At 40.3% G+C, this 14,602-nt stretch overlaps 1 protein-coding gene across 7 annotated transcripts in view; it reads left to right on the top strand.

The window, feature by feature from the left end:
• elna (elastin a) overlaps positions 1–14,602 on the top strand; it is a 271,733-nt gene that overhangs the window by 36,410 nt on the left and 220,721 nt on the right. For all 7 annotated transcript variants that reach the window (XM_060848380.1, XM_060848374.1, XM_060848377.1 and 4 more), the window contains exon 3: positions 10,938–11,015. In XM_060848380.1, coding sequence (XP_060704363.1) covers positions 10,938–11,015 — 78 coding nt within the window. The remainder of the gene's footprint in view (positions 1–10,937; positions 11,016–14,602) is intronic.

Genomic DNA, 14,602 nt, shown 5'->3' on the forward strand with positions numbered 1-14,602 from the left:
TGATTCCATTATCCTTGAGAGCTCTATCCAACTTTCTTCAATGAATCCAGAGACTAGGCCTCCACTGCCTTCTGGGGCAAAGCATTCCACACACCCACCACTCTCTGGGTGAAGAAGTTTCTCCTCATCTCTGTCCTAAATGGCCTACCCCTTATTTTTAAGCTATGTCCTCTGGTTCAGGACTCACCCATCAGTGGAAACATGTTTCCTGCCTCCAGAGTGTCCAATCCTTTAATAATCTTATGTCTCAGTCAAATCCCCTCTCAGTCTTCTAAACTCAAGGGTATACAAGCTCAGTCACTCCAGTCTTTCAACACAAGATAGTCTCACCATTCCAGGAATTGACCCCGTGAACCTACGCTGCACTCCCTCAATAGCTAGAATGTCTTTCCTCAAATTTGGAGACCAGAACAGCACACAATATTCCAGATGTGGTCTCACCAGGGCCCTGTACAGCTGCAGAAGAATCTCTTTACTTCTATACTCAATCCCTCTTGTTATGAAGGCCAGCATGTTATTAGTTTTCTTCACTACCTGCTGTACCTGCCTGCTTGCCTTCATTGACTGGTGTACAAGAACACCCAGATCGCTTAGTACTGCCATTTTACCTAACTTGACTACATTTACGTGGTAATCTGTCTTCCTGTTCTTGCCACCAAAGTGGAGAACCATACATTTATCCACATTAAACTGCATCTGCCATGCATCTGTCCACTCATCTAACCTGTCCAGGTCACCCTGTAATCTCCTAACATCCTCCTCACATTTCACCCTGCCACCCAGCTTAGTATCATCAGCAAATTGGCTAATGTTATTACTAATACCATCATTAATACATATTGTAAAAAGCTGTGGTCCCAGCACTGATCCCTGTGGTACCCCTCTGGCCACTGCCTGCCATTCCGAAATGGAGCCGTTTATCACTACTCTTTGTTTCCTGTCAGCCAACTAATTTTCAATCCAAGATGGTACTTTGCCCCCAATACCATGCACCCTAATTTTGCTCACTAACCTCCTATGTGGGACTTTATCAAAGGCTTTCTGGAAGTCCAGGTACACTATATCCACTGGATCTTCCTCGTCTATCCTCAGAGTTACATCTTCAAAAAATTCCAGAAGATTAGTCAAGCATGATTTCCCCTTCATAAATCCATGCTGACTCTGACCTATCCTGTTACTGCTATCCAGATGTGTCGTAATTTCATCCTTTATAATTGACTCTAGCATCTTTCCCACCACTGAGGTCAGACTAACTGGTCTATAATTTCCTGCTTTCTCTCTCACTCCTTTCTTAAAAAGTGGTACAACATTAGCCACCCTCTAATCTGCAGGAACTGATCCTGAATCTATCGAACTCTGGAAAATAATCACCAATGCATCCACAATTTATAGAGCCACCTCCTTCAGTACCCTGGGATGTAGACCATCAGGCCCTGGGGACTTATCAGCCTTCAGACCTAACAGTTTCTCCAACATCAATTCCTGGCAAATATAAATTCCCTTCAGTTCAGGTCCTTCAGCCACTGTTACCTCTGGGAGATTGCTTGTGTCTTCCCCAGTGAACACAGATCTTAGGTACCAATTCAACTCTTCTGCCATTTCTTTGTTCCCTGTAATATATTCCCCTGTTTCTGTCTTCAAGGGCCCAATTTTAGTCTTAACCATTTTTTTGCCTTTCACATACCTAAAAAAGCTTTTACTATCCTCCTTTATATTTTTGGCCAGTTTACCTTCGTATCTCATTTTTTCTCTGTGTATTTCCTTCTTAGTAATCCTCTGTTGTTCTTTAAAAGCTTCCCAGTCCTGTTTTCCCACTCATCTTTGCTATGTCATACTTTTTCTCTTTTGACTTTATATGTTTCTTAACTTCCCTAATCAGTCATGGCCACCCCTGCCTCCTCATAGAATCTTTCTTCTTTTTTGGAATGAACTGATCCTGCATTTTCTGCATTAAACCCAGAAATATCTGCCATTGTTCCTCCACTGTCATCCCTAAGGTATTGTACCATTGAACTTTGTCCAGCTCCTCCCTCATAGCTCCATAGTTCCCTTTATTCAATTGAAATATTGTCACTATCGATTGTACCCTCTCCCTTTCAAATTGCAGATTGAAGCTTATTGTATTATGGTCACTACCTTCTAATGGCTCCTTCACTTCGAGGTCCCTGATCAATTCTGGTTCGTTGCACAATACCAGATCCACAACTGCCTTCTCCCTGGTCGGCTCCAGCACCAGCTGTTCTAAGAATCCATCTCGAAGGCACTCCACAAAGTCTCTTTCTTGAGGTCCAATACCATCCTGATTCTCCCAGTCTACCTGCATGTTGAAATTCCCCATAACAACTGTAGAAACATCTTTGTGACAGGCCAATTTCAGCCCCTTATTCAACTTACACCCTACATTTTTTTAGATTAGACTTACAGTGTGGAAACAGGCCCTTCGGCCCAACAAGCCCACACCGACCCGCCGAAGCGCAACCCACCCATACCCCTACATTTACCCCTTACCTAACACTACGGGCAATTTAGCTTGACCAATTCACCTGACCCGCACATCTTTGTGACTGTGGGAGGAAACCGGAGCACCCGGAGGAAACCCACGCAGACACGGGGAGAACGTGCAAACTCCACACAGTCAGTCGCCTGAGTCGGGAATTGAACCCGGGTCTACAGGCGCTGTGAGGCAGCAGTGCTAACCACTGTGCCACCGTGCCGCCACATCATTCCTCTTTCCTGAATTAAACAGTGCCCTCCCTCGCTTTAAGCTTTCATGACTAATAAAATTGCTAAAGACAAATCAGGTTCATCTAACACAATCTGCAAGTAGTGAAAACTTTATTAAATTCTTCATTCTTACACGGCATATACGGACGGAAACGAAACATCATTTATAAGTAGAAGTGATTCATACATACTACTTTTCCCATGTAAGCGGTTTCATTATTGTGGATGATCATCGCTTGTGCATTCGAAGCGTTGTTAATGAGCCCCCTATCTCCGCGAGCCGAGCGCCGGCCAACCGTCCATCCCCGCGAGCCGAGCGCGCACCAACCGCCCGTCCATCCCCGCGAGCCGAGCGCCGGCCAACCGCCCATCCCCGCGAGCCGAGCGCCGGCCAACCGTCCATCCCCGCGAGCCGAGCGCGCACCAACCGCCCGTCCATCCCCACGAGCCGAGCGCGCACTAACCGCCCGTCCATCCCCGCGAGCCGAGCGCCGGCCAACCGTCCATCCCCGCGAGCCGAGCGCGCACCAACCGCCCGTCCATCCCCGCGAGCCGAGCGCGCACTAACCGCCCGTCCATCCCCGCGAGCCGAGCGCCGGCCAACCGCCCATCCCCGCGAGCCGAGCGCGCACCAACCGCCCGTCCATCCCCGCGAGCCGAGCGCGCACCAACCGCCCGTCCATCCCCGCGAGCCGAGCGCCGGCCAACCGCCCACCCATCTTTCTTGCTGCCTGTTGTTTGATTGTGTTTTATATATATATTCTTTGATGCTAATCACGCCGTTTGAAGAAATTGCAAGTCACCTTTCACTACTTTTCTTTTGCACCTACATTCCAGAATCGGCCATCTGTTGGTGACTTGGGAGAAGAATCGTAGTCACAAATTAGTCCTGCTTATAGTGTCGGAAAGTACGGAAGCAGACCTTTCGGCCCGACCCATTCCCCCATCAAATACCAAACTAAACTAGTCCCACCTGCCTGCTCTTGGCCCATATTTCTCTGAACCCTTCTTATTGATGCTCTTATCTCAATATTTTTAAATGTTTTAACTGTACCCACACCCATCACTTCCTCTGGCAATTCATTCCACACGTGAACTATTCTATGTATAAAAAGTTGCCTCTCATGTCCTTTCTAAATCTTTAACTTCTCTTAAAAATATGCGCCCTAGTTTTGAACTTGCCCACGGTAGGGAGAAGAGCTTTGCAATTCGCCTTATCAACGCCCCACTTGATTTTATAAATCTCTATAAGGTCATCTCAACCTGCTACTCTCCAGTGAAAAAAATCTCAACCTATGCAGCTATTTTTATAACTCAAACACTCCATTCCCAGCAATTTCCTAATAAATCTTTTCTGAGCCCTCTCCAGTTTAATAATATCTTCCTGATAACAGGGTGACCAGAACTGCACAAAATATTCTAGAAGAGGCCTCTGTACAACCTCAACATGACATCCCAACTCCTGTAAACAAAGGACTGAGCAATCAAGGCAATCATGCTAAATGCCTACTTAACCACTTTGTGTACCTATGATGCAAATTTCGAAGAATTATGTACCTAACTAATAGGTTTCTCTGTTCTTCAACACTGCCCAGAGCTTTACCATTAATTACATAAGTCCTGCCCTTATTTGTTTTACCAAAATGCAATAGCTTGCACTTATCCAAATTAAACTCCATCTGCCACTCCTCAGCCTGTTGACCAAATTGACCAAGATCTCTTTGTAATCTTAGATAACTTTCTTCACTGTCCACTACACCACAGATTTTGTGTCATCCGCAAACTTACTAGCCACGTCTCCCACTTGTCCATCTTCCTTCCCACCTATTTGCTCCACCCTCCACTCTGACCTATCACCATTACCCCCCCCCGGGTCAGTGTGGACTTACTGGGACTAAGGGCCTGTTTCCACACTAAAGGGATTCTATTTTATTCTAAGCTACCTTCACCTCCCAGCCCCACCCACCCCCCCCTCCTATTTATCTCTCAGCCCCCTTGATCCACCCTCCACATTCCTTATGAAGGGCTTATGCCCAAACATTGACTCTCCTGCTCCTTGGATACTGTGTGACTTGCTGCGTTTTTCAGTGCCACACATTTTGACTCATGCCTCTTATATTCTCATCCAAATCATTTGTATAAATGACAAACAAAATTGGATCTGAGTACTAATCCCTGTGAAACACTGCTGGTCACAGGCCTCCAGTCCAAAAAACTACCATCTACCAACAATCTCTGTCTCTTACCGCAAAGTAAATTTTTTATGCAATTGGCAAGCCAACCCTGAATCTCATGTGATCTAATTTTACTAATTAGTCTACAATGTGGAAGCTTATCAAAGGTTTTATAAATTCCAAGTAAATAACACCTCTCATTCTTCCCTCATCACTTTTTTGTGGGGTTACTTCCTTAACAAACACAATCAAATTTGTAAGACATGATTTTCCTCGCACAAAACCCATGCTTATGATCTCTAATCATTCTATGCTCTCCAAATGCATGTAACTCCTATCTTTCAGAATCACCTCCAACAACTTACCTACCATCAATGTCAAACTTGTAGTTCTATAGTTTCGAGGTTTCTCCTTACATCTTTTCTTAAATAAAAGCACAACAATGGCCACTTTCCAGTCCTCTGGCACCTCACTTGTGGGGTTATAGATGATAAAAATATTTCTGCTCGGGGCCCTACAATATCTTTCCTAACTTCCTAATGTCCTGGAATACACTTGATCAGATTCTGGAGATTTATCCATCTTTGTTTCAAAGACCTCCAGCACTTCTTCTTTTGTAAATGAATTGTTTTCAAAGCATCAATATTAATTTCACTGAGTTCCTAGCTTCTACCTCTTCCTCCACAGTAAAAAAAAACTGATGCAAACTGTTCATTTAATATTTCTCCCATCTCCTGTCTTTGTTAGTTTTAAATGGGCCCTAGTCTCCAGTTGCTCTTTTGTTCTTGTTACTTGTAGAATACCTTTGGATTATCCTTAACTATCTTGAATGTATACCAGGAAATTTTTCTTCATAATATTAATGTTCATTTGATTTAGCCAATCCATATGTAGATTGAAACCCCCTTATGCTTACTGCATTCCTTTCATTACATACATCTCTAATTTCCCGATTTATGCTGTGCCTTACATTATCACCACTGTTTGGTGGGACTGTCTTATAGCCACCAATGTTTCCTACTCCTTTCTGTTTCTCAGTGCCACCCAAACAGATTTTAGATTATGTTGTTCTGGTTGGAAGAAGTTCTCTCACTTACACACTGATTTACCACCTAAACTCCTTTTTTTTTGGCTTGTCATGCTAAATGTTAAATATCCTTTAATATTAAAATCTCAGTATTAATCACCTAGCCACATCTCTCTAATAGGGAATAATCATACTATATTTTTATTTATACTAGTGCCATCAATTCACTTATTTCATTACAAATACTGCGTACATTTGTATAGAAAATTTTTAATTTTACCTTTTTCAACACTATTCTGTAATCTTGCTCTTGTTGATTCTTGGACTTGTTTCTGCTGCTTTTTACTTACAGTTTTTCTTGCCAAAAATTAGTTTTGTATTCATTCTGCCTGAATTTACTCCCAGGTTCCAATATCCTTGACAGACTGGTTTAAATCCTCTCAAACAATCCAGCAAACCCCCCTGCTAGGTTTGCAAAGTGATCTAAAACAAAGTACTAGTAAGTTGTAATCAACCTCCCCCAGAAATCTGAAGCCCTCCCTCCTGCACCACTTTTCCAACTACAAGTATGTTAGCTTTTATTTTTATTATGCCTATTTCTATAATCACTAGCACATGGTACTAAGAATAATCCTGAGGTTACTGCCTTTGAGATTCTGCTCTTCAGGGTTTTCCTTGTCTCTCTAAATTTTACTTTCAGGACTTCATCTGACTTTTGCCTGTTGCTGACAATGTGGGCAATGATCTTTTGATTCTTCACCCTCAGACAAAAGAGGGTGGCTGCTGTTCTGTGCTATCCTTGACTCTGACACCTGGGAAGAACAAGCCACACTAGAGTAATTTTTGCGGTCACAGAAACTGCTGTGTATCTGTTTAACTATCACAGGACCTACCAGTACCATCCTTCCACTCTCCTTCTGCCTCACCTGTACAGCAAGATACTTGTGATGTTATAAGCTTGACACATTACATTCTCTGACGAACTGTTGCCCTTACCAGTATCTTAAATGAAACTTCAGTCACTAAGTGATATAGACTCAGGAGTCTCTGCAGTATCTGTCTGCTCTTAGGATCGTAGAATCATGGAATCCCTACAGTGTGGAAGCAAGCCATTTGGCTCATCAAATCCACATCGACTCTCTGAAGAGCATCCACTCAGACCCATGCCCTACTCTATCCCTGCATTTCTATGGCTAATTCACCTGACCTGCGCATCTCGAGACTCCATGGACAATTTGGCATGGCCTACCTACCTGACCTGCACATTTTTGAACTGTGTGAGGAAACCTACACAGACACAGGGAGAATGTGCAAACTCCACACAGACAATTGCTTGAGGCTGGAATCAAACCTGGGTACCTGATGCTCTGAGGAGACTGCCCAGCAGTCATCCATTCCCTCTGTGCCTGGCTGGTTTTCATTTATGATGTGACCGCTTTGCTAAATGTGTGAAGGCAGAGTTCGCTGCTTTCCAGAAATCACAATGAGTTCAGCCACCACTTGAGCTCCAAACCCAAAGCTCAAGATGTTGTGAAGGCAATTTTGATAGGAGTGATCATCTCTCAAGATATTAATGTTCTTCCATGTTTATTGGGGGAGTAAGGTAATATACCTCCTTTAGAATTCAAATAGCCTTCTTCATTGCATAAGAAACCAATGAATAAGTTCCTTGATTATTCTGAGCATTGTCCGCCACTCTAGAAGGTTCTTTGCAATTGTTCAATTTCTAATGTTCCATCATCCATTTCCTTTACTGCTACAGATTTATTGAAAGACTTCTTAGGCATCCCTAACTATTACCACTGATCAACATCAAGCCATTTGCTTATATATGCTCTGTCTTACTGTAGTGGAAGCATAATGACTTTAGTTAATCAATTTATCCTCTATACTATTATTTTTGTTAACAAGCAGCTTCTCCCTATGACCAGATTTTTTCCATTCCTCAATTTTGTATTCCTCCAATTTCCTTGAATATTTACCAGTATAGATTTGTTGCCTACTCGCTATCTCTGTCGTATATGGTACCTATCTACTAGAACAGCACTACCCCTTATTTTAGAAATTTTATGGCTTGACCTAATAGATAATGGAATGTTGTTTTTAAAATTTTCCTTTAGTATTATTTCCCTCACATTCTCAAAAATCTCTTCTAATTTCATTGATCAAACCCACTGTCAAAATATAAGTTATTTCTCGCCACCAAATTGTGTGAATTAAATAAGTAACTGCATGTGTTGGAAATCTGATACAAGAACAGCAATTGCTGATGTAACTCAACAGGCCTGGCAGTATCTGGAGAGAGAAAGCAGAGTTAATGTTTTGAGTCCAGTGACCCTTGTTCAGATTTCCAACATCCATAGTTCTTCATTTTATGTTCAGAGTCAGTTGTGGTCAATAGAGTAATGATACAAAGAATGTAAGCAACATCCCTCACCACGCCCCCCACCAATTTGGTCAGAACAATAGCCAGACCAAAATAAATTAGGTCTCAATTCATCATCAAACTATTAGTTCTTCTTCACCAAAAAAAACTGTCTTTCTTCCGATCATGCTGGCTAAATGCTTTTCTGTTTTGAAGACCTGTTTCCCATTTTCTATCCACCCTTGCCAATTTTACTTTCTGTAATTCAGTTGCAAACTTCTGTATTTCTGTTGTAATTTGAGTTTTTTCATTTCTTTTTCCAGTCCAATTTGCTTCATTTGGAGATCTACAAACTTCCAGCACTTGATCTTCTATACGTTGACATATTCCGAGCAAAGAAATCCAATTTCTATAGTTCAGCTTTCTTATCCTCTGTTTTTAACTCTATTTTCAACTTTTGCCTTAAAGCTATTCACCCAACCTTTGTTCCTTGTTGCAAATCACTCTTGTGCTAAAGCCTTCCTTTAAAGAACAGCCTCTGCCATGACAAAACCATTCTGCTTTTTGAAAGAAATAGGGTTTTATGGTGAATTTTATTATTAATTTAACCTTTACACATCCCAGTGCCTATGTCCATCTATGGATTCAAAATACTGCAAAGAGCCCAGTCAAGTCCAGTTTTTTTTTGAAAAGGTGAAATCTTAAAGAATTGAGCCACAAGATTCTATGATTTAAAACAAAAATAAAAGATCACAGTAAAATAATCAAAGTAGTCACTAAATCCTACTTTGGGTAACCGCCTATTCTAATATCCATAATCAACTTAGGTTAAACATTAATATACAGGCAGATTGTGGCAGTTTAAGTTATAAATTGCAAGTTAAATGACAAATATAACTAAGATGGATCTTTAGCTATTGGCTTGGCAATTCACTCCATATATATGTTGTTAATGTCAGTAACAAAATTCTTCAACAATTCAGCTTCCTGGAAATAATTTCAGCCTCTCTTCTCCTGGCATTTAGCCTAATTCATAGCAATGATATTCAACAATAATAAGACCATAAGACATAGGAGTGGAAGTAAGGCCATTCGGCCCATCGAGTCCACTCCGCCATTCAATCATGGCTGATGGGCATTTCAACGCCACTTACCAGCATTCTCCCCATATCCCTTAATTCCTTGTGACATCAAGAATTTATCAATCTCTACCTTGAAGACATTTAGCGTCCCGGCCTCCACTGCACTCCACGGCAATGAATTCCACAGGCCCACCACTCTCTGGCTGAAGAGATGTCTCTGCATTTCTGTTCTGAATTGACCCCCTCTAATTCTAAAACTGTGTCCATTGGTCCTAGTCTCCTCGCCTAATGGAAACAATTTCCTAGCGTCCACCCTTTCCAAGCCATGTATTATCTTGTACGTTTCCATTAAATTTCCCCTTAATTTTCTAAACTCCAATGAATACAATCCCAGGATCCTCAGCCGTTCCTTGTATGTTAGACCTACCATTCCAGGGATTCATCCATGTGAATCTCCGCTGGACACGTTCCAGTGCCAGTATGTCCTTCCTGAGGTGTGGGGACCAAGACTGGACACAGTACTCCAAATGGGGCTTAACCAGAGCTTTATAAATTCTCAGTAGCACAATGGTGCTTTTATATTCCAACCCTCTTGAGATAAATGACAACATTGCATTCGCTGTCTTAATCACAGACTCAATCTGCATAATAATGGTATACATCTGCAGAACCTGCTCAACTCTGCTAACAATTGACTGGAATGCTTAGTACACCAAAGGTAACTTCCAGTGGTAGAAACACTTGCAACAACAGAATATTATCCATTCCTCAGCTTCTGGATTTCGTGTCCATCTTCTTCAACCTGCCTGTACTGAGAAGAATCATCATCTGAGCTCTGATGGCTCTGTATTCGTCAACTGGTTTTAACTATCTTTAGTCACCCCTCAGATTTAATTTGTAGTCTTAGTTTCTGCCTTAGTTCCATTTAGAAACTGGAAATGAGACTTTACTTTCTCAATTTTCTTTGTGGTTTCCATATTTAATGGGTCCATTTTATAATTATAAGCTTCAAAACTACAGTTTCTAACACGTGAGATATATCCTAGTTGAGGCTGAAAAGGAGATTTTGCTGATGGTGGATAAGAAATGAAGGTGAGAATAGCATACATTTTTGAGGTAGAATGAAATGGTCTTGATAATGGTACATAAGTGAGGAAGAAGCTCAACACAGTTTTCAGCAATATACTGAGGATGTGTATTTGATGACTGAGACATCAAATAAGGAGTTTTCTGCAATCAGGACCAAAGAAGGGCAGGCCTGAACTGAATAAAATCAGTTTAGTTTTGCCACATTAACACCAAGGGATGGTTCCACAACTTGTGAATAATGTTGGACAGCAAGTTGAAAAGTCCATGAACAGACTTTGGATCATTTGAGGCAGAGAAGCAAGATTAACTGTCATCATTGTCTATGTGGTTCCTGACTTTTTCAATCAATGAGTTGAAATATTATTTACTCAGAGCAACAGCAATGAAAATATGATTAATGCTAAGTTGTCCCAAAATGCCTTACAACTAAAGCTTGCAATCATGTAATTAATGACTATTTTCTCTCTTCATTGCAGGGGTGCAGGCTCTTGGACCTGGAATTCTACAGCAACAAATAGCTGCTGCATCGAAAGCAGCCAAATTTGCGGGAAGAGGTAACATATTCATATCCTGCATTCTGTAGTGACTCAATGGTAAACTGGTATTAGGTATGTCAATAAAATCAGAAATGTCACAGCGTGATAGAGGATGAGGTAGGGGAAGAAGAACTTTAGATTATGTAGCATTTTCATGACCGCAGGGGATTTCAAAATATCTTTTGCTGAAATGTAGAAAACATGGTCAAGCATTTGTGCAAAGCAAAATGTCACAATTGGCAATAAGGTGGTTTATCAGATTTTTAAAATTAAATTGATTGACTGCCAGGATACCAAGGATAAACGTATGCTCTTCAAACAATGCCATAAGATAATTTGTGTACCTGAGAAATGAATCCAATTTCATCTTATTCAAGGTAGCACTTCCAATCATATATTGTTCCCTCAGTCCTGCATTGAGGCATGAGCTGAATTTTTTGTTGAGGTTATCCAGCATGGGACTTGAACTGACAGCTTTCTGACTCAGAGAAAAAGTGCCACCATGGAGTCAAGGCTGACAAGTACTAAATTTATGAACTGGTAATATCAAGTGCTTCCCTTCCTCCAGCATTGCCGTTCTTTCATTCAAAATCACTTTTCATTTTTGCCCTTCTCTCTTATAAGTGTTTGGTTGAGAGTCCCTCCATATGCAACAATTTCCTATTCCTTTAGTGACCTCTCCCAGCAGTATTTCTTATCATTGCTTCAATCTGGCTCCATTCAGCATACAGAAACAAGAATTTGCATTTACTGGTACCTTTAGCGCAGCAAAATGTCCTGAATATGCTTGATGGTTGTCCAGTCTTTTAACATGTAAGGAGATATTGGAACAGGTAAAAAAAAATTAATAAATGAGGTAGGTCTTAAGGAATATCTTAATAGTGGAGAAACACACTGAGAAGTTGTAGGGGAGGAGATAACTGCAAAGCTTGCAACTTATGCAGCTGAATGCATGGCTACCAATAGCAGACTAAAGAAAATTACAAATGCACGATAGGGCAGGAGTTGAAGACGAGCAGAGTTATGGCCATTCCCCAGCTGAGGTTCCCCAATATTTTGAGCAGAATATCTGAATGAGGAAGAGAGTGAACTGACTCTCTTTGATTATTCAACACCACCCCCTTCCCCACCCCCTCCATCTCAGTTTGTCATAACCAATTTAATTTTAAAAGGATCTGCTCCCTTTTTGACACTTTCCTCTCATAATCAAAAAAACTTTTAAAAGATGTACAGTTTAACAAAAGAAGTGTATTTATTAATTACTCAGTGAAAGAAAAAGTAATAACACAACACACATACATTAAAAAAACTTTAAAAAACACAGATCAATTTCTAAATTGTTTGTGAAGAGCAGATAGTTGAACATTGAAACAGTTATTATGCATCTTATGGATAGCGTTGATATTGATACTAGAATAATCAATTTCAAGATTTTTGATGTTGTAGGCGCATTGAAACTTTTTTGTCCTGGCCATTTTTAACTAGTGCCTGTCTAGTAGATCTCAGAATGAGCATCTTTAACTGACAACACAAATGTGTATAAATGACTTCTCAGAGAAGTAACCCTCATAGCACACTAGTACACACAATAAGACATCAGGCCACATTCATAGATCAGGATCGCAGTTCACTTTTAACTCCTGTACCATGAATGGTAGGGCCATGGAAAATACTGAAAATCGGAGGGACTGTGATCTGCATATCCACAGATCCCAGAAGTAACAGAACAGGTAGGTAAGGTGGTTAAGAAGACATGTGAGAAGCTTGTCTTTATTAAATAATGCATAGAATACAAGAGCAGAGAGGTCATTCTGGAACAGTATATAATGCTGGTTAGGCCACAGTAGGAGTATGGCATGCAGCTCTGGTCACCACATTATAGCAAGGATGTAATTGTACTAGATTTGCCAGGATTCTGTCTTCTGATGGGTTTGGTCTATGATGAAAGATTGGATAGGCTGGGGCTGTTTTTCTTGGAGCAGCGAAGGTTGTGGGAGGGCTGGATAGAGGTGTATAAAATTATGAAAGACAAAGGTAGGGTGGTATAAGGGCACTTCTTCCATCAGTTGAGTGGTAAATCATCAGAGTACATAGATTTAAAGTAAGAGGAAACTTGAGAATAATCTTTTTCCCTCAGAGGTTTATGAAGTCAAAAACTCACGACCTGAAAGTGTGATTGAGTCAAGAATTTTCATAACATTTAGGCAATTTTAGATATTCACTTGAATTGCCATAACCTCAAGGGTTCTGGGTCAAAAGTTGGAAAATGGGATTAGTGTGGTCAGTTTGTTGACTAACATGGACATGGTGTGCCGAATCAACACACTTGTAAAGATCTCTGAGACTATGATGATTTAAATATTTGGTTAAAGGTTGGAGTTGCAAGTGCAGACTTGCTTATTAAAATGGTTTTCAGCTTTACAAAAGCTGTTTGGAGTTTGACATTCTATGATACTTTTGGTTTTTCCAGTTTTGTTTCCATGCGGTGCTGAGCTACTCCTTGTACCTTTGCAGCCCTGTACGTTTTTGTACATTACAAAGTTGCCTAGTGTGATGTAAGTTGTATGATTTATATATGTTTAATATCATTTAATTTGGATTCTTGAAGTTTGAACAACTGGCATTTTTTTTGTGTCTGAAGGGGTATAATGATTAATATGTGGTTTAGTTATTTAACCATGGAGATTTATCTTTTTAAGTCTGACAGAATTACTGGAAGCTAACAGGAATTTGTTTATATCTGGATTTTTTTATGAATGAACAAAATAACCTTTTGTACATTAGGTTTTCAATATGAAAGATGAAGGATTGATTCTTTTCATTTGATTAGAGGAAACACCCTTAAGCTTTACAAGGAAAGCTTTTTAGTTTCCGTTTCAGCAGTTTTGTCAGTCTTGGCTGAAGATGGAATTGTAAAACTTGTGCTCCTCAGAAAGGGAAATAGTTTAGGATTGTTAAGAAATATGTTAACTAAGTGTAAGGAGTTTAGTTTAAAAGTTCCAGACCAGATGATAAATTGAAGCACAGTTAAATTAAGCTCTATAGATGTAAAAGAAAAAGAAATTCTCTCTGGTATACATACTACAAAGGAGTGTTTTTTGAATTAAAGGAATTATACTTTTTAAAACTTTACACACATTTTATATGTACATTGTTTGGTTTATTCCATATAGCCTTCATTTATTTTGCATAATAAACTTCTGTTAAATCCAAAGATGTATATTCCATGCTTCTGTTTCAGTCAAAAAGTAATTTTAATTTAAAGCAAGAAAAAACTAATTATGATCAATCAAGCTAGTTGTCAGTCTCTGATCTGACTTGTCCACTAAAAACATCAGTTGTGATTATAGCATTAGGTACACTATGTATTTAGATAAGCCTGGTTTGTCAGTCTCTTGAAGGTGGTTAGAGAATTTCGGAGTCCATACGGCATGACGTATCACTGGTACAAATTTGCCATTTCAAGGCAAGATTTCTTTCACATGGATTGTCAAGGATGCCTGCCAGTAACCCTTTAGTAAAATACCTTGATAATGTAGGAAACTTTACTCACCCTATCTACGTAATTTTCTAACTGATCTACCTGATAGAAGTTGGCTGTCACC

This window comes from Hemiscyllium ocellatum, chromosome 31 (assembly GCF_020745735.1).
Source record: "Hemiscyllium ocellatum isolate sHemOce1 chromosome 31, sHemOce1.pat.X.cur, whole genome shotgun sequence".
Classification (NCBI taxonomy): Eukaryota; Metazoa; Chordata; class Chondrichthyes; order Orectolobiformes; family Hemiscylliidae; genus Hemiscyllium; species Hemiscyllium ocellatum.